A 22,712-nucleotide genomic window follows, 5' to 3' on the forward strand; every position below is an offset into this window, starting at 1 on the left:
GCTCGCCATATTCCTTTCACTAGCTACAAGTAACCATGGAAGCAGTACCTAACCTCATGAATGGGTGGATGTGGTGGAGGCAGACGCTCTGGGCAGGATGTGAAGTCTGTGGCCATGTCCTGAACGCCAGCCACACCGTCCCCGGTCAGGGACTGTGTCCCCCAAGGGAGAGGTTGAAGTCCTCTCAGGACACTGCGCTGGGCAGAGGGCAGGGTCGCTTCCCACCCTTCCTCCCAGGACCCCAGAGGTTGCTCACACCGAGAGCCCGCTTCCTGCTCCCCGGGTTTTTGTTTGGTTGCTGGACCAAATCCACACAGAGAGCTGCTGCAGAGCCGACTTTGGGTGTGTGTGTGTGTGGAGAGTGAATGGAAAAACCAAAGTGATGGCTGGAGGCCTGACCCAGGTGAGCAGCCACTGTTCCCAGCTCCTCCGCCTCCCTGCACCGGGCAAAATGATTTAGGGAGCTTTGAAAAGAGGGGGAGGGAGGAAGCGAGAGAGAGAGGGGAGAAAAGAGAGAGGACAGAGAAAAGAGAATGAGAGAAGAAAAGAGTAAAGAGAGAGAAGGGAAGAGGAGAGGGGAGAGAGCATGAAGGAGAGAAAGAAGAAAGGAGAAGGAAAGGAAGGGAGGAGACAGAAGAGAGAAGAGTGAGGGGGAAGAAGAGAGGAGAGGCAGAAGGATGGCGAGAGGAGAGATAGGAAATGAGAGAGGAGGAATCAGAAGAGAAATAGGAAAGAAAGAGGGGGATAGAAGAGAGGTGAGAAAAGAGAGGAAAGGGAGCAAGGAGCATGTGAGAGAAGAGAAGGAAGGAGAGAGGAGACAGAAGGAAAGAAGAGAGAGAGAGAAATGAGAGAGGAGACAGAAGAGACAAGAGAGAGAGAAGGACAAAGAGAAGAGAGAGAAAAGAGAAAATGAGAGCCAGGTACCAGTGGCTCACGCCTGTCATGCTAGCTACTCAGTAGGCTGAGATCTGGAGGAATGTAGTTCAACCAGGCCCTGAGTTCAAATCCCATGACTGACCAAAACAAAAGAGAGAGAAAATGAAAGGGAGGAGAGAGCAGGAAGGAGGAGGGGACAGAGGTAGCTATGACCAAGTGCTATCATGCCTAGGATTTAAAAGGGGAGGGGGATTCTTTATAGCAGGTTTTCCCCCCACAGAGTCGTGGGCAGGGCAGGAAGAAATCAGAAACAAATTGCCCGGTGGTTCACTTTTCCTTGGCCCTGTCTTCCCATTCCTTCTGCCTGAGCGATTATAGTGTGGAAACCTCATCTCCCTCCATCCTCCTCTTTCCACGCTTCCCTTTCTCCAGCTCACCCTGAGAAGCTCAGAGCCTCCTGTGCCTTTCTGCATCTGAGAAGCCCCTAACTGTGCACTGGTGGTGCTTGTGATCTTTCTAGAAGGCACACAAACCACGGTGGAGCGCCACAATTTCTGGTTTTCATTTAGGGTTGTTAGCACGGCCCAGCCTTATCTTCCTGGCTTTGTAGCGTAATAGCCTGCAGATGTTGGTGGGTAACTGAAATCTGCACACACACACCCCAAAAAAATGGACCCCTGTTCTCTCTCCCTCTGGTCCAAGCTACAAGCTTGCCTCAAAGATACAAATGCCACAGCTGGGTGCTGCTGGTGGCTCACTTTTGTCATCCCAGCTACTCAGGAGGCTGAGATCTGAGGATCAGGGTTCAAAGCCAGCCTGGGCAGGAAAGTCTGTGAGACTCTATCTCCAATGAACCTCCAGAAAGCCAGAAGTGGTGTTGTGGCTCAGGTGGTGGAACCAAAAAAAAAAAAAATGCTTCGGGACAGCATTCAGATCCTGAGTTCAAGACCCAGAACTGGCAGGGAGGTTGCGGGGGGGAGAAGCCAGACAAGCCCAGAACCGGCTCAACAGGCTTTGCTATGCTAGCATTCTTGGCTTTCAGAGTTCTATTTTTTTTTTCTTTTGGTTGGTTCTGGGTCTTGAACTCAGGGCCTGGGCACTGTCCTGAGTTCTTTTGCTCAAGACTGGTGCTCTACCACTTGAGCCACAGCGCCACTTCCAGTTTTCTGGTAGTTCATTGGAGATAAGAGTCTCACAAATTTTCCTGCCTGGGGTGGCTTTGAACCACTGTCCTCAGATACCAGTCTCTTGAGTAGCTGGGATCGTGGGTGTGAGCCCCTGGCGCTCAGCTCTGGTGTGGATTCTTCTCTGAGCCTCTTATCCCTTCTCCGTGATCCGATTTCCCTCCTGCATGTTTCAGAAACTCTCTGGGCGGAAGATAAACCCTGTTCTGAGGATGTTTGGGCAGTCCATATCAGGAGGCGTTGATATGGACGGAAATGGATATCCTGGTAAGAGGATTTTCTTTCTTTTTCTTGGAAAAGTGAGAAGTAAATCAAGAGAGATTTCCGAATAGGATTATTTGCAATCTGCCCCATAATTCTCACATCCATTCTTAGATTAGGTCACACAGTAGAATTGGGGGTGGGGGAGGGAGGTTTGCCTGGTTGGTGTTCAATTTGACAAGCAAATTATGGTTCAAGCTTTTATTTTATATCTATTTATTTGGGGCTTGAACTCAGGGCCTGGGTGCTATCCCTGAGCTCTGTTGCACAAGCCCAGCGCTCTGCCACTTTGAGCCACAGCTCCACTTCCAGTTTCCTGGTGGTTCATTGGAGATAAGAGTCTCACAGACTTTCCTTCCAGGGCTGGCTTTGAACCTCAGATCTCAGCCTCCTGAGTAGCTAGGATGACAGGTGTGAGCCACCAGTACCCCGACTTTTATTTTTGAGTGTTTAGTAGATCTCCTCTGATGGCGTTAAATACCACAAGAGTGCATTTGGGCGGGGGGGTGGTGGTGGTAATTTCTGTAACAGAATACTACTGAAGATTAAAAATAAAATCCTATTCATATTGCAAATGATTGCTAGTGAAACCTCAAGGTTAACTTTCTAAATGTTTAACCCTATCCTGAAACTTGCACTTCCTCCCTCCCTCCCTCCTTCTCTCCCTTCCTTCCTTCCTTCCTTCCTCCTCCTTCCCTCCCTCCCCTCTCTCCTTCCCCCTTCCTTCCTTCCTTCCTTCTTTCTTTCCTTCCTTCCTTCCTTCCTTCCTTCCTTCCTTCCTTCCTTCCTTCCTTCCTTCCTTTCTTTCTTTCTTTCTTTCTTTCTTTCTTTCTTTCTTTCTTTCTTTCTTTCTCTCTCTCTCTTTCCCCCTTCTCTCCCTCTCTCCTTCCTTCCTTCCTTCCTTCCTTCCTTCCTTCCTTCCTTCTTTCCTTCCTTCCTTCCTCCTTCCTTTCATTCTCCTTCTGCCTGTACTGGGGCTCTAACTCAGTCCCAAGCTCTTGCTTGGCTTTTTAAGCTCAAGGCTGGCTCTCTACCACTGGAGCTGCACCTCCAATTCTAGCATTTTTGCTAATTCCTTAGAAATAAAGAGTCTCTTGGATTTGTCAGCCCCGGCTGGTTTCGAACCAGGATGTTCATATCTCAGCCTCCCGAGTAGCTAGGATTACAGACATGAGCCGCTGGTTCCTACCCAACCTTTTAACCTCTCCAAAAGGGGGAAAAGCACCCTTTTTCCAGAGAAATTTTACTGAGAGAAATGTGGGTAAGAAGGAAGCCATGTTGGGCGCCTGTGTGTGGCACACGCCCGTCATCCTAGCTACTCTGCGGGCTGAGCTCTGAGGATCCTGCTTTGACACTCACTTATCTCAGTGAACCATCCAAAAGCTGGATATGGAGCTCTGGCTCAAGTGGTAGAGCACCAGCCTGAAGCAAAAGAAGCTAAAGAACAGTGTCCAAGGCCTGAAGTTCAAGGCCAAACATACATAAACAAACACCATAAAGTACTGGCAGCTTCTGAAGAAAGTGGGGCCATAGTGACTCCCACAAGATCTGATTGTTCCGACTTCTCCTCCATTTCAGATGTGACCGTGGGAGCCTTCATGTCCGACAGCGTGGTTCTTCTAAGGTGAGAGGCCTGGCCCCCTGGGCCTTGGGTTCCCTTGGTCCTCGAGGTAGTGGATGGGGGTTGACAGGGGAGTAAAGCACCCCCAGTGAGTGATTTCCTGGCATCTTGTCTCTGCAGGACAGAGGAATGCTTGCTTCATTTTATCCTTCTTATTCTCTGTCCCCAAATCCTATAAGGCTGTGAATGCCTTATAGATAGGAGATAGTAACTTCCCTGGTGCTTCTGGGTAGGGTTTAGATGAATTCAACCCATACATTCCAATAGCTATAAGGGATATTGGTCTTTTTGAGAGTTGTTTCTTTTTTTGTCAGTCATGAGACTTGAACTCAGAGCCTGGGCCACTGTCCCTGAGCTACTTTTGCTCAAGGCTAGCACTTTACCACTTGGAGCCACAGTGCCACTTCCGGTTTTATGGCAGTTCGCTGGATATGAGAGTCTCACGGACTTTCTTCCCCCCTGGGGGTTGACTTTGAACCGCCATCCTCAGATCTCAGCCTCCTGAGTAGCTGGGATGACAGGCGTGAGCCACCAGTACTCTGCTGAGCCTCTTCTATGAATGCGCTATATGAATATTGTCCTGATGCTCTGAGATCAAGGAAGCCTCGGCTGTGCCATCCGTTCACCTCTATCCTCAACACGACTAGTTTTCAACTCTTCAGACCAGGAACCAGCAATCTTGCCACGACCACCCCCCCCCCCGTCCCCCACCCCCCCCCAGCCCCCAGTATTTCTGTCTGGGTGAGTCAGACAAGCAGCCTTGCAGTTCAGAGCCAACACTTCACTTTGTGCAGAACCTTGTGTGGCAGAACATTCTAAAATAGACTAGTAGGAATCTCACGGCTGGAGGAGATCCCAGAGGCCATGTCAGTTCCATGCCCCAGATTCTTCTCATTTCATCCTAACCCTCTCCACATCAGAGTCTCTCCCCACAGGGGCACAAAGTCTCTTCACTCATTTCAAAAGGAACCAACTGACCCCAAGTTAACTCTAAACACTGCATTGTTAAGACAGCACAATAGCTCTGTAGGTTCAGTCTGACTTCGAGATCCGGTGGCCTGGGTTCAAATTCTGCTTTGTTGCCTGCGAGGTAAACTTCCCAGGCAAGGCCTCTGACCCTTCTTCTGTCTCAGAGTTCTTGTTGATGCTGAGTAACAATAGTTCTTGCCAGATGTTTGTGGGTTCATATATCTGAAATGTTTAGGGACATTGCCTGGTGAAAGAGCCGAATAAATCGTTAGAATATCTTATGTAAATCGAGTTAAATTTGTCTCACAAGAACAAAACAAAACATCTAGCCAGTGCTGGTGGCTCCCGCCTGTCATCCCAGTGATTCAGGAAGCTGAGATCTGAGGATTGAGGTTCAAAGCCAGCTTGTGCAGGAAAAATCTATGAGACTCTGATCTCCAAATGAACCATTGGGGGGGGTGGGGGAAAAAGCCAGAGGCCAGGAGTTTGGCCTAGTGGTAGAGTGCTTGCTTCACATGCACAAAGCCCTGGGTTCGATTCCTCAGTACCACATACACAGGAAAAGCCGGAAGTGGCGCTGTGGCTCAAGTGGTTAGGCTGCTAGTCATGAGGAAGAAAAGCCAGGGACAGCAAGCGGTCAGTTGGGGAAGGACCATGGGTCCCTGCTGGTGACTCAGGGAGAACAGGACAGGAGCGAGGAGATCTCAATTCCCGACCCCCGCCAGGAATGACTTTGAGATTCGGCCCACATCTACCAAGTTCCTGGTCCCGAAAGCTTATCTGCCACCCTCTCAGCATCCGTATGCCCAGAGGTCCCTTAGGGCATCCGGTTAAAGAAGGGAGGGAGGGAGAGATAGACAGACAGAGACAGAGACAGGGATAGAGAAGGAGAGCAGATTGAAGGAGACAGACATAGATACAAAGGGAAGACCACAGACAGACACCAGGTTGAAGTGACAGAAACAGAGAGAGGGGGTGGAGTCTGCTGCTTGCAGGGGCGGACAGCACAAAGTGGGTGAGAGGCAGAATGCAGCCCGCAGGCTCCAGCCCCCTCTTCTGAGCCAGCTCCCGTGATGGATTTAGGGTGCAGAGGAGACTCCATTTGAGATATGGCTGAGGGTGAGGCTGAGAGGGGTTGCGCTTAGTCTCATCCTGGAAGGGTAAAGGGCTCAGGGAAGGAGGTGTTGGAAGGAGGTGTACCTGTAACCTCAGTTGGGGTCATTCTTTCTGGACTCTTCTGTCCCCTGCTCGCTCACCTGCTCCTGCTTCATAGTTGAGGACTGAGAGATGAGACTCTGCCACTTCCCTCACCCAACCAAGATGGCTCCCGGGAGAAGGAGGCTGGGGGTGGGGGGGGATGGGGAGGTCTTCTCCTTCCTAAGCTAAGCCAGCCCAGGGCAATCACAGGAAGGACATAGGTTCCTCTAGGTATTCTTTTACTCTCAGTTTTTAAAAAAATGTTATTAAAAAGGTGACGATGTATGCAGGGGCTCCCGTGTCATCATCTTCTGGGTTCTTTTGTCTGTCTGTGGAACTTAGGGTGATCTTGGGATCTCTCTGTCTCTGTCTCTGTCTCTGTCTCTCTCTCTCTCTCTCTCTGTTTCTCTCTGTGTCTCAATCTCCCCCTGCCTTTGTCTTCGTCTCTGCATGTTCTCACTGTGTGTCTGTCTTTTTATCCCTGACCCCATCTCTCTTTCCCTATGTGTCTCTGTTTTTCTCTGTCTCTCTCTCTCTCTGTCAGTCTGTCTTTTTCTGTTTCTATCTCTCTGTTTCTCTCTTTCTCCTCTCTGTGTCTCTGTCTCGTTCTCTCTTCATCTCCCTCTCTCTACATCTGTCTGTATCTCTCTTCTTTCTCTCTCTCTCTCTGTCTGCATTTGAACCCAGAGCCTCCTATATGCCAGGCCCCGATTCTCTCTTCGAGCTACACAACACCCCTAGCCTCCTCGTCTGTGGTTTTCAGTCACCTGTGCTGGGCAGTCCTTGCACCCACTTACCAAAGGTTTTGTTTGTTTGTTGTTACACATCTACTGTGCATGAAACCTGAAGATAAATTCCCCACAATCCCAGTTCAAGCCCCAGGACTGACGCGTGCGCACGCACACACACACACACACACACACACACACACACACACACACACACACACTAAGAGATAGATCTAGATGTCACTGAGAGGAGAGCCAGGGACATTATGGAAACTTCCAGATGTTGGTAAACACAAGCTGGCTGTGGTAGGGTTAGTGGGACTTCATACAGTATCCATTTACAGTTTGTGATCAGGGGTAAACTGCCCACTTTTTTTTTTTCCCCCATTGGTAATGGGGCTTGAACTCAAAGCCTGGACACTGTCCCTGAGCTCTTTAGTTCAAGGCTAGTGCTCTACCACTTGAGCCACAGCGCCACTTCCCGTTATTGAGTGATTCATTGGAGATAAGAGTCTCACAGACTTTCCTGCCCTGGCAGGCTTTGAACCTCCATCCTCTAGATCGCAGCCTCCTGAGCTGCTAGGGTGGCAGGCATCAAGACCCTTCCCCCTCTCTTCTTCCCTCTCTTCTTGAAGTTGGGTGAACATGAGTTCCATCCGCCCTGCTACCCTGGGCATGCTTGGAGCATTGTAAACCAGTGAGGTCATTATCCTTAAGCCGTTAATGTCCCTTAATCTTGTTTTGTGGAGCCTGGGGCTCCTTAGACATAAAAAGGATTTCTTTAGAGACCCTCTCCCCGCCCCCACCCCCCACCCCCGGGGTAAGAAACGAGGGTGGGGAGGGGAAAGTTAAGCTGCAGCTTAGGCAGATGTTTGCCAAATCCCTCTGAGCTTTTTGCCCCTTGACCCCAGCTGCTTCGACAGATGCCATCTATCCTTTGAAACCTGGGGGCTGACGGGCGATTTCTCCTGCTCTTAAAGTGCCCTGCTGTTACCAACCAGGACTGGATCCATCAAGTTCTTTGAGGAAACTGATTTAGTGACACCACAGAGGTGGACAAACAAAAGGGAGAAGGGCCGATTGGCCAGCTAGGGTAGGAACGTAGCAGTTTGTGCTTTACAAAGGCAATCAATACTTTTAGGGGAAATCTTTTTTAAAAAATCCAACTTTTTATTTTTTCTTTTCTCTCCCATCTCCACCCACAAGTTGTAGAGTTCGTTTTTCACCGTGTCCAGTGAGGACCGTAGCTATTTGTTCACCCTCTGTCCTTCCATTGCTGTGTTTCTGGGGGAATCTCTCCCGCGGACGAATAGTTCTCGAATCTTGGAAGTGGAGGTGTGGCTCACGGGGTAGAACGCCAGCTTTGAGCTAAAGCCCTATGACTGGCACGTGTGCGTGCACACGCGTGTGTGCACGCACACACACACACACATCATTCTTGAATCATGACTTCCACTGGAGGAACTCCTCAAAAATACATTTCATCGCCTCCGAATACAATGGAAAGGGGAACTCACTCTAGTGGATTATTTTCATTGTCCTTACGCAGTTGTACCAGCAGGTCCCATTCAATTCAGCAGGCCAGGTTGTGATCACACACACGCCTTGATCCACGTCATCCCGCTCATCACTCCCCACCCCGGCTCCGTCTCTCCCTATCCTTAGTGAAACTTTAAATCCCACCAGCAGCCAGGCGTTCATTTCTGTGGCTTCAACCAGATGTGTTTGACATTCATCACGAACTTGTTTTTATTCATGGGATGCTAACTGGTAATAAATGACTAGTGATGTTCTGAATTTTTGTTGTTGCCGGTTGAGGATCTTGAACTCAGGGCCTGGGCGCTGTCCCTGAGCTTCTTTTTGCTCAAGGCTAGCGCTCTACCTCTTGAGCCACAGCGCCACTTCCGGTTTTCTGGTGGTTTGTTGGAAATAAGAGTCTCACAGACTTTCCTTTCTGAGCTGACTTTGAACCACGATCCTTAGATCTCAGCCTCCTGAGTAGCTAGGAGGCTGAGCCACCAGCACCCAGCAATTGTGCTACTTGTAAAACCAAAAAGGTACTTAACAGAGCACACTGGTCCTTCATAACTGGATAATTCATATTTGAATTGAAGGCTGACATTTTTAACTTACCTTATCTGTGTTTGTGTAGTTCATTTCTTTCTTTCTTTTTGGTGATGGTACTGGGACTTGAACTCAGGGACCTGGGCAATGTCCTTTAGTTTTTTTTTTTGCCCAAGGCTGGTGCTCTACCACTTGCGCCCTCAGCTCCACTTCTGGCCGTTTGCTGGTTGATTGGAGATAAGCCTTAGGGATTTTTCTCCCTTAGCTGACTTTGAACCCCAGTCCTCTGCCCTCTCCTGACTGCACAGTAGCTGGGACCATAGGCGTGAGCCACTGTGGCCATTGGCATAGCTCTGGTGTGATGTTGAGAGCTGATACTTGACACAAGTCGCCATCTTTTGGATACAGGGCCAGGCCTGTCATTACCGTGGATGCCTCCATCTTCCTCCCTGAATCCATCAACATCACAGCTCCACAGTGTCATGATGGCCAACAGCCTGTGACCTGCCTGAATGTCACCACCTGCTTCCGGTTCCATGGCAGACGTGTCCCGGGGGAAATTGGTAAGTCCTTCCCTCAGTGGCCAGTCATCAATCCTGAAGTCACAAGAGCCACCTTAGCTTAGTAAGGAGCATCTCTCTCTCTCTCTCTCTCTCTCTCTTTCTCTGCTGTTAAGTGAAGTAAGCCAGCCCCAGAGGCAAATGAGGTCTTCTTGTTTGGTATATGGAAGTGAGATCTACATTATAAATATATATTAAATATAAATATATAGTACATGCTACATAAATATATTGATGTTGTCTAGGGGAACCGATTTATTTTTTTTCCACCCAGTAATGAATTAAAAAGGCAGAAAAATGCCTAAAATACTTTTATTTGCAAGTGAAAGGCAAGCCTTTGACGTGGGCAGATTCTCCATCCACCCAAAGAGGAGTCCAATGGATTCCTATCGGAAGGCAGTTTTTATATTACCAGGCTCTGCCCGTGTGTCCTGGGCTTTGCGCTGATTGGTTGATGGCTAATATATGTACTGCCCTGTCTCTTTTCATTGGTTGAGCGGACAGCCAGAGCATTATGGGAAGAATAAGTGTTTGCGCAGACACCCAGGGCATTTTGGGAAGAAGAGACATTTGAGCCAGCACCAAGGGCATTATGGGAACAAGAAGCGCCATGATGGGATGGATGCATGTTGTCTGCCACCTGTTAGGATCCTTGTCTGCCTAACAGCTCCCCTTCCTCCCCTCTCACTATGTAAATATGCACAGGGCATGTGCATATACACGTAACCGTATTAACTTAAGCATGGTATTCACCGGGGAGGATTCCAGTAGTGTAACTCCCTTGAACAACTAACCCACCATTGAACAAAATGGATGCCAGGAAGTTGGAACATGTGTTGTGGAGGGCAGGGGCAGGCAGGTTCGGGGAAGGAGGGCAGACGAACGGGGAGAGGAAGCATGGGCGAATGATCACTTTGTACAACCCCTTACACATCATTAGCATATTAAATTAAAAATCACCTTGTACAGCTGTACAAAGTGTCATCCTAGCTGCTCAGGAAGCCGAGATCCGAGGATCGCGGTTCAAAGCCAGCCTGGGTAGGTAAATCCGTGAGACTCAGAAAAACTGGTGTGGTGCTGTGGCTCAAGTGGTAGAGTGCTAACCTTGAGCACAAAGAGCTCAGGGACAGCACCCAGGCCCTGAGTTCAAGCCCCAGAACTGATTTATATATATATGCATATATAATTAATTTATAATAATAATGAAATTGAAATCACTTTGTACACCTACTCAAAGATAATAATTAAGAAGAAAAGAGGCCTGGGGAATGAGAGAAGGAAACCTACGTGTTGCAAGGAGAGCTTAGCCAACAATCTCCTTCCTTACTGCCTCCTTCTAAGGAGACAGGGAGAAAGTTCATTCCTCCCCCTGGGGGGGCGGGGGGAGGTGGGGAAGGAGGTTCTACGACTACAAAAGGAAAATTTATTAGGAGAATTTCACAGCTGAGCTCTTGTTCTGACAGAGAGCAGGCCTGGAAGGGAGGCAGCCAGCGCTGCTGAGAGGCAGCTGGCTCCCTGCTGGCCCAGGCCTGTGGGGGGTCCCCCGGGGAGGCAGCTGGGGGCAGCACCAGTGGAGCCCCCCCCCCCCCGCCCCCGGCTGCAACACATTACAGTGTGACATGGGGCCCTGTCAGCTTTTCCATCAGCGTGACATCATTGGACATGGCACGGGTACAGCTTGCCGGAGGAGAGACCTGAAGGTGGGAAATGGCAGTTGGAGCTGGCCCGAATCCCAGCCTGGGGGAGGCTGGGCTGGCTCGAATGAAGGGGACCCCCCCTCCCCACCCAGCCCAGCCCACCGTGGCCCCGAGGCCTGCCTGAGGCACCACCCTCCACAGCCCTAAATCATGCTCGCCCACATGTGGGGGGGCCGCTCTCCCCAAGCCCTGTGGCGCTCACCAAAGCCTTGAACCCCAGCCGCTCAGGAGGCTGACATCTGAAGAGACCCTTACTCCCAGTAAGCCAGCCAAAAGCCGGCATGGAGGGGTGGCTCATGTGGTAGAGGGCCAGCCTTGAATGACAAAAAAAATCTAAGGGACAAGAGCCCAGGCCCTGAGTTCCTAGCCCCAGCACACATGGGTGTGCACGCACACACACACACACACACACACACACACACGTTCATGAAGGCCAAGAGGAAGTGCATGGGGGAGGTCACTGTCACCCCATCTTCCTGGACTCATTTCCACCCAGCCCTGTGCTGCGCTGAGCTAGCACAGTTGTCATCCGCTCACTTCTTTCCGCCCTTTCCTCCTGAATTACCTCTTCTGGGGGTGGAGGCAGCCACATTTCTCTCTTCCTGGGAGGACTGCGAAGTAGAGGTGTGGTAGAGAAGGGGGGTACGGAGCCGCAGGTTCCCCCTGCTTTCTTCACTTCCATGTTGGGGCAGCAGAAACCCGGCCGAATGGAGCGGGAAAACCCACACTATTCCCGCGCATTACCTTTCCCCATTGCTGGGCTGAGCTTTGGGATTTGGGTTTCTTCCGAGGTGTCTGCTGTTGAGAGAGGGGGGCCCCCAGGAGGGAGGGAGAGGAGAGAGGAAGAGAGACAGAGCATGTGTGTGTGTGAGAGAGAGAGAGAGAGAGAGAGAAACAGAGCATGAGAGAGAGAGAGAGAGAAACAGACAGACAGGAAAAAAGACAGAGCATGAGACACAGTGAGAGAGAGAGAAGAAAAAATTGCAGTGAAGTAATGTTTTATTTATTTATTTATTTTTTAAAAAGCATTCTACACAGGCACGGTGGCTCATGCCTGTCATCCTAGCTACTGAGGAGGCTGAGATCTGAGGATCACTGGTTCCAAGCCAGCCTTGGCAGGAAAGTTTGTGAGACTCCTATTTCCAATAAACCAGCAAAAAGCCAGAAGTGGAGTTGTGGCTCAAGGGGTAGAGCACCAGCCTTGAGCAAAAAAGTGTGGGGACAGTGCCCAGGCCTTGAGTTCAAGGCCCCAGAACCCACATTCATGCACACGCATCCCCACCGCCCGCCCCCCCCCCCCCAGTGTGTCTAGCACCAGAGATGAGGAATGATTGGCATTCTGAACTCTGCTCAGCAGTAGATGAAGCAAGTCCTTTCTCTTTGGGGGACCCAGGCTCCATGTCTTTGTGGGTTTTGTGCCAGTTCTGGGGCTTGAACTCAGGTCCTGGGCGCTGTCCCTGAGCTTCTTTGTGCTCAAGGCTGGCGCTCAACCACTCTGAGCCATCTGTGGCGCTACTTCTAGTTTTCTGGTGGTTCACTGGAGATAAGAGTCTCACAGACTTCCCTGTCCCGGCTGGCTTTGAACCACAATCCCACAGATCTCAGCCTCCTGAGTTGCTAGGATGACAGGCGTGAGCCATTGGCACCCAACCCACCCTTTTCTTTTGAATAGTAAACTTTCTCGTGGAGCAATCCCTGTCCCATCCCAGGTCCCTCCCACTGGTCCAGCCTTGGTTTGGAAATCAGCTGTTTGCTGGAACAAGCCAAGGCAGGCTTGCTGGCCAGGAATCTGCTAGCTCTGCATGGAAGCACCCCAGGGAAGCCATTAAACACAGCAAAAAATAGGCCCTGGGGAGTGCCACCAGAGGCCTGCCTGGGTCACCTTCCCTCTCTGGCTTCCCCTAGTGACCCGGCCCTTTGATATTATAAAGGACCAAAGATGCCGTCGTCATCATCAACATCAACATCATCATCATTCCAGCTTTAGATCTTGAACTCACAGCCTGGGTACTGTCCCAAGCTGCTCAAGGCTAATAATGCTCTACCACTTGAGCCACAGCACCACTTTCGGCTTTATTTTGGTGGTTCATTGGAGATGAGAGTCTCATGCTCTTTCCTGCCCAGGCTGGCTTTGATCTGTGATCCCCAGATCTCAGCCTCTCGAGTAGCTGGCATGACAGGCATGAACCACAGTGCCCGGCTCCTCCTGCATTCTGTGGACACCGGGCTCTGCTGCCTGTGAGTCTTATCTTTGATGGTATGGTTTATTTGGCAGAACTGAATTACGTCCTGACCGCTGACATTGTCCAAAAGGAAAAGGGCCAGCCACCCAGAGTCTACCTTGTGCTGTCAGGAGAGTCTGCAGGCCAGGCGTTGGAGACCCTGCATCTGACCTACCGAGAGGAGATCTGTCGTGACTACGTGGCCCACGTCAAGGTCGGTCTCTTCTTCCTTTACGTATTCAGATTCAGATCTCTGTACATGTTCTTTTGGAAGGCGTGACACCCACACTTGCTTCTACATTCTTTCTGGTTTATTTCCTTTTGTTTATCTGCCGGTCCTAGGACTTGAACTCAGAGCCTGTGGGGCTCTGTCACACCTTAGCCTTTGCACTCAAGGCTGATACTCTACCATGTGAGCCATACCTCCACTTCTGGCTCTTTTGGGGGTTGTCTCGAGATTTTTGTCTGCTGGAGCTGGTTTTGAACCGCGATCCTCCAGATCTCAGACTCCTGGCTAGCTAGGATAACAGGCGTGAGCCAGCAGTGCCCAGTGCTGTCCTTTATCTTACGGTGCTGATCTCTGGGAGGGATTACAGGAATCCAGCCCTTGGCTTTAGCTTGTTCCTCCAGGAGATTTCTCATGCTCTGCCCCCTCCTGTTGAGGCCTAGTTGTTTGCAATGATGCTGGATCACATTGTACCTGAAGCCTTACTGTTATTACGTAGTAGCTCTGCTCCTAGTCAGAGTTTCTGCTCTTGAAAACTGGTTGGACTCGATTTTTTTTTTTTTTTTTTTTTTTGCTCGATGGCTGTCTGTTTATTTTTGGAGGCCATGTTTTCTGACCTCTTTTCTCTCTCACTCTAAATAAAACTTGCAAATATTTTTCTCCTCTGTGGATTATTTGTTAAATATTCTTTGCTTGCTAGTTCAGGAGGCTGGGCTTTGTTTAGTTACACAGTGTACCAAATGGCCTCTGTGGGGGGGGGGCTGTGGGGGAGGTGTGTGCGGGGGGGGGAGGAGAAGTCCTGACAGGATGACAGAAATGGTCAGCCATTGCCCCGACCCCCCAAAGCAGGGCCAGACACACAAGAGAAAGAAGTTGGGTTGTGAGTAGAAGGAGGGTGAAGTTGAATCCTGTGTCCGTGAGACTCTTTATCGCTAATAAACTACTCAGAAAAAGCCAGAAGTCATTCTGCAGCTCTAAGTGGCAGGGTGCCAGTCTGGAGCACAAAAGCTCGTGACGCCATCTCTGAATCTCTAAAATGGTCATGCTAACACTGAACTAACCCTGGATGGGGTCAGGAAAGTCAAGGTTGCCAAGGGCACTGGTTCACCCCAGCTTCTCAGGAGGCTGAGACCTGAGGATCATGGTTCAAAGCCAGTCCGGACAAGAAAGTCCATTAAACCTCTGATCTCCAACTAAACCAGAAAAATAAAAGCTAGAAGGAGAGTGTGGCACAAGTGGTAGAACACCAGACTTGAGTGAAAAAGCCACATCAGAGTGCAAGGCCCGGGGGCTGGGAATATGGCCTAGTGGCAAGAGTGCTTGCCTTGTATACATGAGGCCCTGGGTTCAATTCCCCAGCACCACATATACAGAAAACGGCCAGAAGTGGCGCTGTGGCTCAAGTGGCAGAGTGCTAGCCTTGAGCGGGAAGAAGCCAGGGACAGTGCTTAGGCCCTGAGTCCAAGCCCCAGGACTGGCTACAAAAATAAAACAAAACAAAACAGAGTGCAAGGCCCTCAGTTCCAACCCTGGTACCTGCACACACACACACACACACACACACACACACACACGAACATTTTTGGAGTGTTATAATTCATGCCTGTAATAATCCCAGACCAGCACATGTTCAGGGCCACCCCAGGCTATATATCGTGAGTTCAAAGCCAACCTTGGCTACCATTGTGAAACCTTGTCTCAAACAATAACAAGAAACATAAGCAAGCAAAAAGAATTAAAATTTGCAGGGTGAATACACTTGAGAGACCTTGCATGGGACCTAATAAATAACAGACTATCAGTGTGATTATTATTTAGTTATTATACATCATTGCCAACATTGTATTTTTTTTTTTTTTGCCAGTCCTGAGGCTTGAACTCAGAGCCTGGGCGCTACCCCTTGAACTCTTTTGCTCAAGGCTAGCGCTCTGCCACTTGAGCCACAGCGCCACTTCCACTTTTCTGGGGGTTCACTGGAGATCAGAGTCTCAGGGACTTTCCTGCCTGTGCTGGCTTTGAACCCTGATCCTCAGAGCTCAGCCTCCAGAGTAGCTGGGATGACAGGCATAAACCATGGGTGCAGGGCCCTGAAGTTCCTTTCACTGGGTGTGGCTGTGTCTCCAGCCAGAACTCGAGTCAGGGCCTGCCCAGACCAGCTGCCCTAGGATTTAGGCTGCTGGCCACATTTTTATAAACTGTCCATTCTCCTGTTAAACCACCAGTCTAAGCGCCATGGCTGGGAAGGGGCGTGTGGCTATTTAGGACAGGGTCACTCATAATTGCGTGAGGGCATTCGAGTGTCTGCAGTTGGTGATTTATATTTGCTGGGCATGGGACCTTTTTCTCTTATATTTCCTCTTCTACAAGGCCATTCCACAAAATTTTGCAACTTTTTTTTTTTTGGTGCGAGTCCTGGGGCTTGAACTCAGGGCCTGGGCACTGTCCCTGAGCTCTTCAACTCAAGGCTAGTGCTCTAGCACTTGAGCCACAGCGCCACTTCCGGTTTTCTGGTGGTTCATTGGAGATATTAGTCTCTGAGACTTTCCTGCCTGGGCTGGCTTTGAACCGCGATCTTCAGATCTCAGCCTCCTGAGAGGCTGAGCTAGGATGACAGGTGTGAGCCATCAATGCCGGGCAGCAAATGGTTGCTTATCAGAAACTCACATCCCCCTGACAGATCCAGGCAGAGTGGCTCCTTTTACCCCGCAGCCAGGTCTCCAGGAGGGAGGACCATGGGTGGGGAGAACTTGGGGGCTGAGAACAGAAGTGCACAGCAAACTGAGAATGTGACGTGATTGGCTCATTTCCGGGACAATGTGAGAGTTGGCCCACTTTAGTGGGCTGTTTCCTTGATGATGGGGGTCAGGGGAGTGATGAGATACTCCAGAAACAAATGTAGTTCTCAATAACCATCACCTATTAATATTCAAGAGAATAACATCACGGTTAAGGAATGCTCAGGGTTTGCCAAGTGAAGTAGTGCATACCTGTAGTCTCGGCTACTTGACAGGCTGAAGTGGAGGGCGGGGGAGGGAGGACTGTTTGAATCCAGTGGCTCTAGGCTGTGGGGCGGGCAGACTGTGGCTTTTTTGCAGGGGCCTAAGGCAGACAGCAAGGATGGGGGCAGGGAGGGCCAGGGGCTGCTCCCCAGAGAAAAGCCTAGAAGCCGTGAGTCAGGGCTGCCAAAGGGATATGTTGGATCCCAGCCCTGGGGACCGATCACAAGAATCAATAGAACATTCTGGCTTATCGCCCTGTGGCCTGTAGACAGAGGACCGCCACTGGGACCATGTGTGCTTTGTTTAGTCTGGCTTAGGTTATTTCTCCTTTCTTTTTTCTCTTCCCACTCCCCTCTGCCGAAAAAATTTGCACTCCCTAGATGGTGGTTGGTTTTAGCTACTGGAAAGTTCTTGAGTTGAAACTTCCTCCAGCGTTAGCAGTCTTGCCACAGGTTATTCCTGTTCCTTACCCTGATGTGTGTGTGTGTGTGTGTGTGTGTGTGTGTGTGTGTGTGTCCAGGGGGACCCCTCTCTGGGAGGAAGAGTTCTGTGATTAGCCACTTCCTCCTTCTCCAGTCCTGTTTTGCAGAACCAAATTTCATTTAACATGCTGACTTGTTTCCATACCTTGCAACCCGCCTCCCCAGTGACCCGTTTTGGAGACGCGACACCTCCCCTCCCCCCAAAGCCAGAGACATCAAGAGTGTTGGCCTGTGTTAATGAATCTTTGAACATTTTCTCAGGCAAGAAGATGGGGAGGGGGTGGGGAGGAGACAAGCCAGAAACAAACGCAATCCTGAGGCCTTTGGTATTGGAGAAACAGCATCAGTGTGAAGGAATGCTCCTCGATGGGCTGAGCATGTCTTTAGTCCTGGTTAGTCAGGAGACTGAGGTGGGAGGATCTCTTGGATCCAGGAATCAAGTGTGCTCGAGATTTCTGGTGGGGCAGCCCAAGAACACGGCCCATCCAAGCTTTCCATTACCCAGCCTCAGTTTACTCTTCCAGTCTCATTCTACCACCACACTGCACATGGCCTGGCTCTTACCCGGAGCTTGTTCCTTTCCCTACTAGGACCTGCCTGTCACACATCCTCCTTCCCGTTCCTGGGGCTCCCTGCAGTCTCCCTAATTCCTCGCTTCTCCAAAGGCTAGCCCTTGTTAGGGCCATGTAGAACCACGCACGCGCCATCATTAGCATTATTTTTGGCACTAGCATCATTTAGCATTATTTTTCTCTTCCATATGCATCTCCTATCATAGTTTGCTTCATGGTTTCCCTTTAAAATGAGCTGATAGTGGGCTGGGATATGGCCTAGTGGCAAGAGTGCTTGCCTCATATACATGAGGCCCTGGGTTCAATTCCCCAGCACCACATATACAGAAAAATGGCCAGAAGTGGTGCTGTGGCTCAAGTGGTAGAGTGCTAGCCTTGAGCAAAAAGAAGCCAGGGACAGTGCTCAGGCCCTGAGTCCAAGCCCCAGGACTGGCCAAAAAATAAAATAAAATAAGCTGATATTAGCCAGATGCTAATGGCTGATGCCACCAGCTATCAGGAGGACCATGTTCAAAGCTAGCCCAGGCAGGAAAAAGTCTGTGTGAATCTAGTGAACTTTTGTGTGTGTGTGTGTGTGTGTGTGTGTGTGTGTGTGCTTGTAGGCCTTGAACTCAAGGCCTGGACTTTTGTGCTCAAGGCAAAGTGCTCTATGAACCAAGTGCAAGGGCCTGAGTTCAAGAACCAGTTCCACGTTTATTTATACACACACAACAGACAGATGGTCTTTGCAGCAGGCCAGTGTCTGCATTCTCCAGACCTCACTTGTGACAAGGACAGGGGTCCTCTGCGGTGACTTCATGATCACCAGACATCGGCCTCACATCTGTAGCAATAGACAACATGGACGTGCGGAGGACAGAGATGGGAGAGCTGTATCCAAAAGAGCGAGTAGGCAGGCACTGGGGAGATCTTGAATTTCAGGCCAATCGAAGCTCCACAGTGCCTCTGACTCAAAGAAGGAGTGGGAAGGGCCGGGCGCTGCGGCGCCTGCCTGTCATCCCAGCTATTGGGAGGCTGAGATCTGAGGATCACAGTTCAAAGCCAGCCTGGGCAGGGAAGTCTGTGAGACGCTTTATCTCCAATAACCAGCAAAAAGCCAGACATGGAAGGCCTGTTCCTGGGAGTAGAGCTCCAGCCTGGAGCGAAAATAGCCAAGGAGCCCGGCCCTGAGTTCAAACCCCAGGACTGGCAGCAAAGAGAAGAAAAATCAAATTAGTGCCCACAGGGACAAGATTTAAAAGCTATGGTAATCACCATTGCCAAAAAAGAAGCATTTAATGTGTGTAGCTGAAGTGAGACGGTGAACATTTGATTTTGTTGCATGGTGGCGTTTCTTTGGTGGGAACTGGTGGTGTAGAGAGAAATAGGAATTCCGCATCCCGAGCACGCACGTTTTCCCTCTACTGCATCCTGAGCATGCGAGCATGCTCCATGGTAGTCTCGGCGTGCCCTGTGTCCTGAGCATGCGCAGTTTCCCCTCCATGGCCTTCTCCTCTGAGCGCTCTGCATCCTGAGCATGCGCAGTTCTCCCTCCGTGGTGGTCTGGGAGCGTTCTGCATCCTGAGCATGCGCAGTTTTCCCTCCATGGTAGTCTTGGCGTACCCTGAGTGCTGAGCATGCGCAGTTTTCCCTCCAAGGTACCCTCCTTGGAGTGCTGTCTGCATCCTGAGTACGCACTATGGTGGGCTCCTTGAACACATATACCTGCTAGCGTACCATGGGAATTCTGTTCATATTCCCAAGATGTTGGAGCTTGTGAGGAAGGATGGAGAAAATGAGCCTGCAGCTGGCTGAGTGCATCCTGCTTTGGAGTCCGGGCAGAAACATTTCCGGTGCGCCACACATAATGACTCCCCACCTAGGAGATGGAATGCCTAGGATGGCGGGGGCCGGGAGACGACTTGCAGTGGTCCTACTGTTCAGATTCCTTGTATTTTCATAGCAGAAAGCTGTGAGTGGAGCACTGGGGATCCATAACAGCCTCCTCTCAGCTCAAGTCATCTGACTCTAGAAAGACATTGTTGTGCCCAGCTATTTACCCAGCCCTGGAGGATGCCATGGCCCGAAGGCCCTTCCTCCTGTGAACATCAGTCCACCAGGCCTGAGCCTCCCCTTGCTGCCGACTCCCCCTTTACTTCCTCCAGGCCCAACACCCTGAGTCCCTGCAAGTCTCCAGTTCCTTATTCCATTCCTGAACTGGTCTGTAGAGCTGGTTATTTTGTGCCAGTATTGGGGCTTAACACTCAGCTCTTGGAGCTCCCTCTTAGCCGTGGCTCAGGCTGACACTCTGTCACTTGAGCCACAACTCTACTTCTAGCTTTTTGTTGGTTAATTGTAAATAAGAATCTCATGGACCTTTCTCCCCAGGCTGATTTTGAACCATGATCCTCTAGATCTCAGCCTCCCGAGTAGCTGGGATGACAGCCGTGAGCCACCAGTGTTTAGCTTCAACTAGATATTTTTTAAATCTTGACATTCAAAATACATAATAGATTAAGGTGTTTTATTTTCCTAAGCAGATTGGCGTTATATCTTTATAAGTCTTTTCTCTCTATTGACCTAAAAGCTTTTCTTTTAAGTCCAGTTTTTGGTAGTGGAAGGAATGAATGCATATTTCATAGCCAGTGTTATTTTATATATCTAGGTTCTTGTCAATAGGACCCATTTAAAGATGGGATATGGCTTAATGGCAGTCTCTAGGGTCCCCTTTATTTATAGACTCCCCTCAATCCCGTGATGACTTTTGTTATATCTTTAGTGGCCTTTGACACAATGAGAGATGTTCTGAAAGCCCATATCGCATGCTAAGTTTAGCTAGACTTTCAGCAGCCTTGATTGAGTGCTGGTCTTAATGAGAGAAAATATGATCCTTTTATTTTTCTCCACCACTGTCATTTAATTCTTACTGACTATGACAAGCAGCAGCCGCTTGGATAAGTGGGTGTCTTTTAAAAAACAAAATGACACACCATCATGATAAATATATTCTCCCCTTAATGCAACAGGCCTCTTGTGAGGGGCTTGTGCGGGCATGCATCATGCTGGGCTGGGTGCTGGGGCTTTCCCTCAAGCCTGAGATTCTCTCTCTTTCTCTTTCTCCCTCCCCATACTGGGGCTTTGAATTCAGGGCCTGGGCACTGTCCCTTAATTTTTTTATTTTTTTATTTTTATTTTTTGCTGAACACTAGCACTCTACCTCTTGAGCCACAGCCCATTTCTGGGTTGCTTTTTGTTTTTGTTTTTTGAGTTAGTGGTTAATTAGAGAAAGAGAAGTGGAGGGAGAGAGAAGCCCAGTGTGACTGACATATTCCAAAAGAGCACCCGAAGAAGGAGAGTAGAAATTGGAGCTGGGATTTGGGATATGGGTTCGAGATTGGAGGGGTTGCTTGTAGTAGCTCCGAGGCTGGCTCTTTGAGCTCTGTCGGGGGGCATTGCTGGCTCACAGAGGATTGAACTGGCTCAGAGTGTTCACAGCCACACTCTAGAACTGGCCTGAGATTTGAGACCCAATGCTTGCCTCCATTTCCTCTGTGAGAAAAATGGAATGGACTCCACATAGATCTATGGTGAGGGTTAGTGGAAATGGTTTATCTGGAGCATTCCAGGGGGTGTTTAGTGGATTATTGCTACTTCTTATCCTAGGGAACCCCAATGTTACCTTGTTTCTTGAGCATGTCTCCCCCCCACACCCCCTACTGTGGCATTTAAACTCAGGGCCTGGGCTCTGTCCATGAGCTTTTCTGCTCAAGGCTAGCGCTCTACCACTTGAGCCACAGCGCCACTTCCAGTTTTCTGGTGGTTCATTGGAGATAAGAGTCTCATGGCCTTTCATGCCCAGGCTGGTTTTTTTGAACCTCAATCCTCAGGTCTTGGCCTCCTGAGTGGCTGAGATGATGACAAGTGTGAACCACCAGTGCCCGGCCATATTCTTATTCTGTAGACTATTCATTGAATTTGATAGCCACATTCTCCACCCCCTTCCTGTCTTCATCCCACTACCACGTGTGCATCCTATAATTGAGCAGAACAACTCCCTTGGGACAGGGCTGGTCAATGACTTTGCCATCTCCCCCTCCCCCCAAAAATTAAAAAAAAATCAACAACAAACAGCTGTGTTGATCCCTCTGAGTCTGGCATTTCTGCTCTGGGTTTGGCCGCCCCGACCTTGGATGACATCCCCTCTCAAGGGTGTAGCAAAGGCCGGGATGGACATCCTCCCTCTCCACAGCTCAGCACTTTGGAACCCTCCGGACTATTCTGGTTGTTTCTATTCTTGCCTAGAAAGTGGATCCCAGCTGGGTGGGATCTGGAGAGGTGAGGAGCAAATGGGTGCGGGTGGGACATGCAAGAGTGGAGGTTGGAAAACCCGCTTGGGATTATTTCCAGGAGCAGAGGGCATCTTTTCTACATCCTGGGCTCCATCCCTGAGTGGGACTTGACTCAGCCTTTCGGGGTGGTGGTCACTGTGGGGAAGGGTCTCAGCCACTCAGCCCCAGGGAAAACACTTGGAGGAAAGAAGTTCCAGAATGGAGTCTGTGCATCCGCGCTGAGGTTGGTGCTGAGGTTGCCTGTGGGGTTCTCCTTGAGTTGGGATGGCCTCCTGGCTCCTCCAGAAACACCCCCCCAGGGCACACCTGGTCACCTTTAGTCAGCTGTGTCCACAAACCAGGATGAGGCCCTTGGGGCCTGGCTCGGAGGCCCCATTTCTGGGTAGGCGGTCAGCCTCTCCCTCCACGGCCGCAGGTGATTGGCTGGGAAGCAGGAAGGTCATTTGCATGCATTTGCTGTTGCCACGGCAACACGTTAGGGGTGGGGCCACCGGGGTAAGCCTTCCTTCATTCCTAAGTAAACAGACCCAGGGCCACTGTTCACTACATGATCCTTCTTGAGTATAAAAAGGAGTCTAAGCCAGGGGCTGGAGGCGCACACCTGTGTCATCCTAGCTACCCGGGAGGCTGAGATGGGCAGGAAAAGATGGGAGCTTCAGTTAATGGCCAAAAAATAAAAGGCTAGAAGTGGCACTGCTGCTCAAGTGGTAGAGCACCAGCCTTCAG

The 22,712-nt window shown here is 50.1% G+C and overlaps 1 protein-coding gene across 1 annotated transcript in view; it reads left to right on the plus strand.

Moving 5' to 3' along the window:
* The window catches only part of Itga9 (integrin subunit alpha 9), a 111,825-nt gene that overhangs the window by 33,960 nt on the left and 55,153 nt on the right, over positions 1-22,712 (plus strand). The window contains exons 12-15 of the mRNA XM_048334593.1: positions 2,237-2,327; positions 3,900-3,945; positions 9,309-9,463; positions 13,433-13,593. Coding sequence (XP_048190550.1) covers positions 2,237-2,327; positions 3,900-3,945; positions 9,309-9,463; positions 13,433-13,593 — 453 coding nt within the window. The remainder of the gene's footprint in view (positions 1-2,236; positions 2,328-3,899; positions 3,946-9,308; positions 9,464-13,432; positions 13,594-22,712) is intronic.

The sequence above is a fragment of the Perognathus longimembris genome, chromosome 26, assembly GCF_023159225.1.
Source record: "Perognathus longimembris pacificus isolate PPM17 chromosome 26, ASM2315922v1, whole genome shotgun sequence".
Classification (NCBI taxonomy): Eukaryota; Metazoa; Chordata; class Mammalia; order Rodentia; family Heteromyidae; genus Perognathus; species Perognathus longimembris.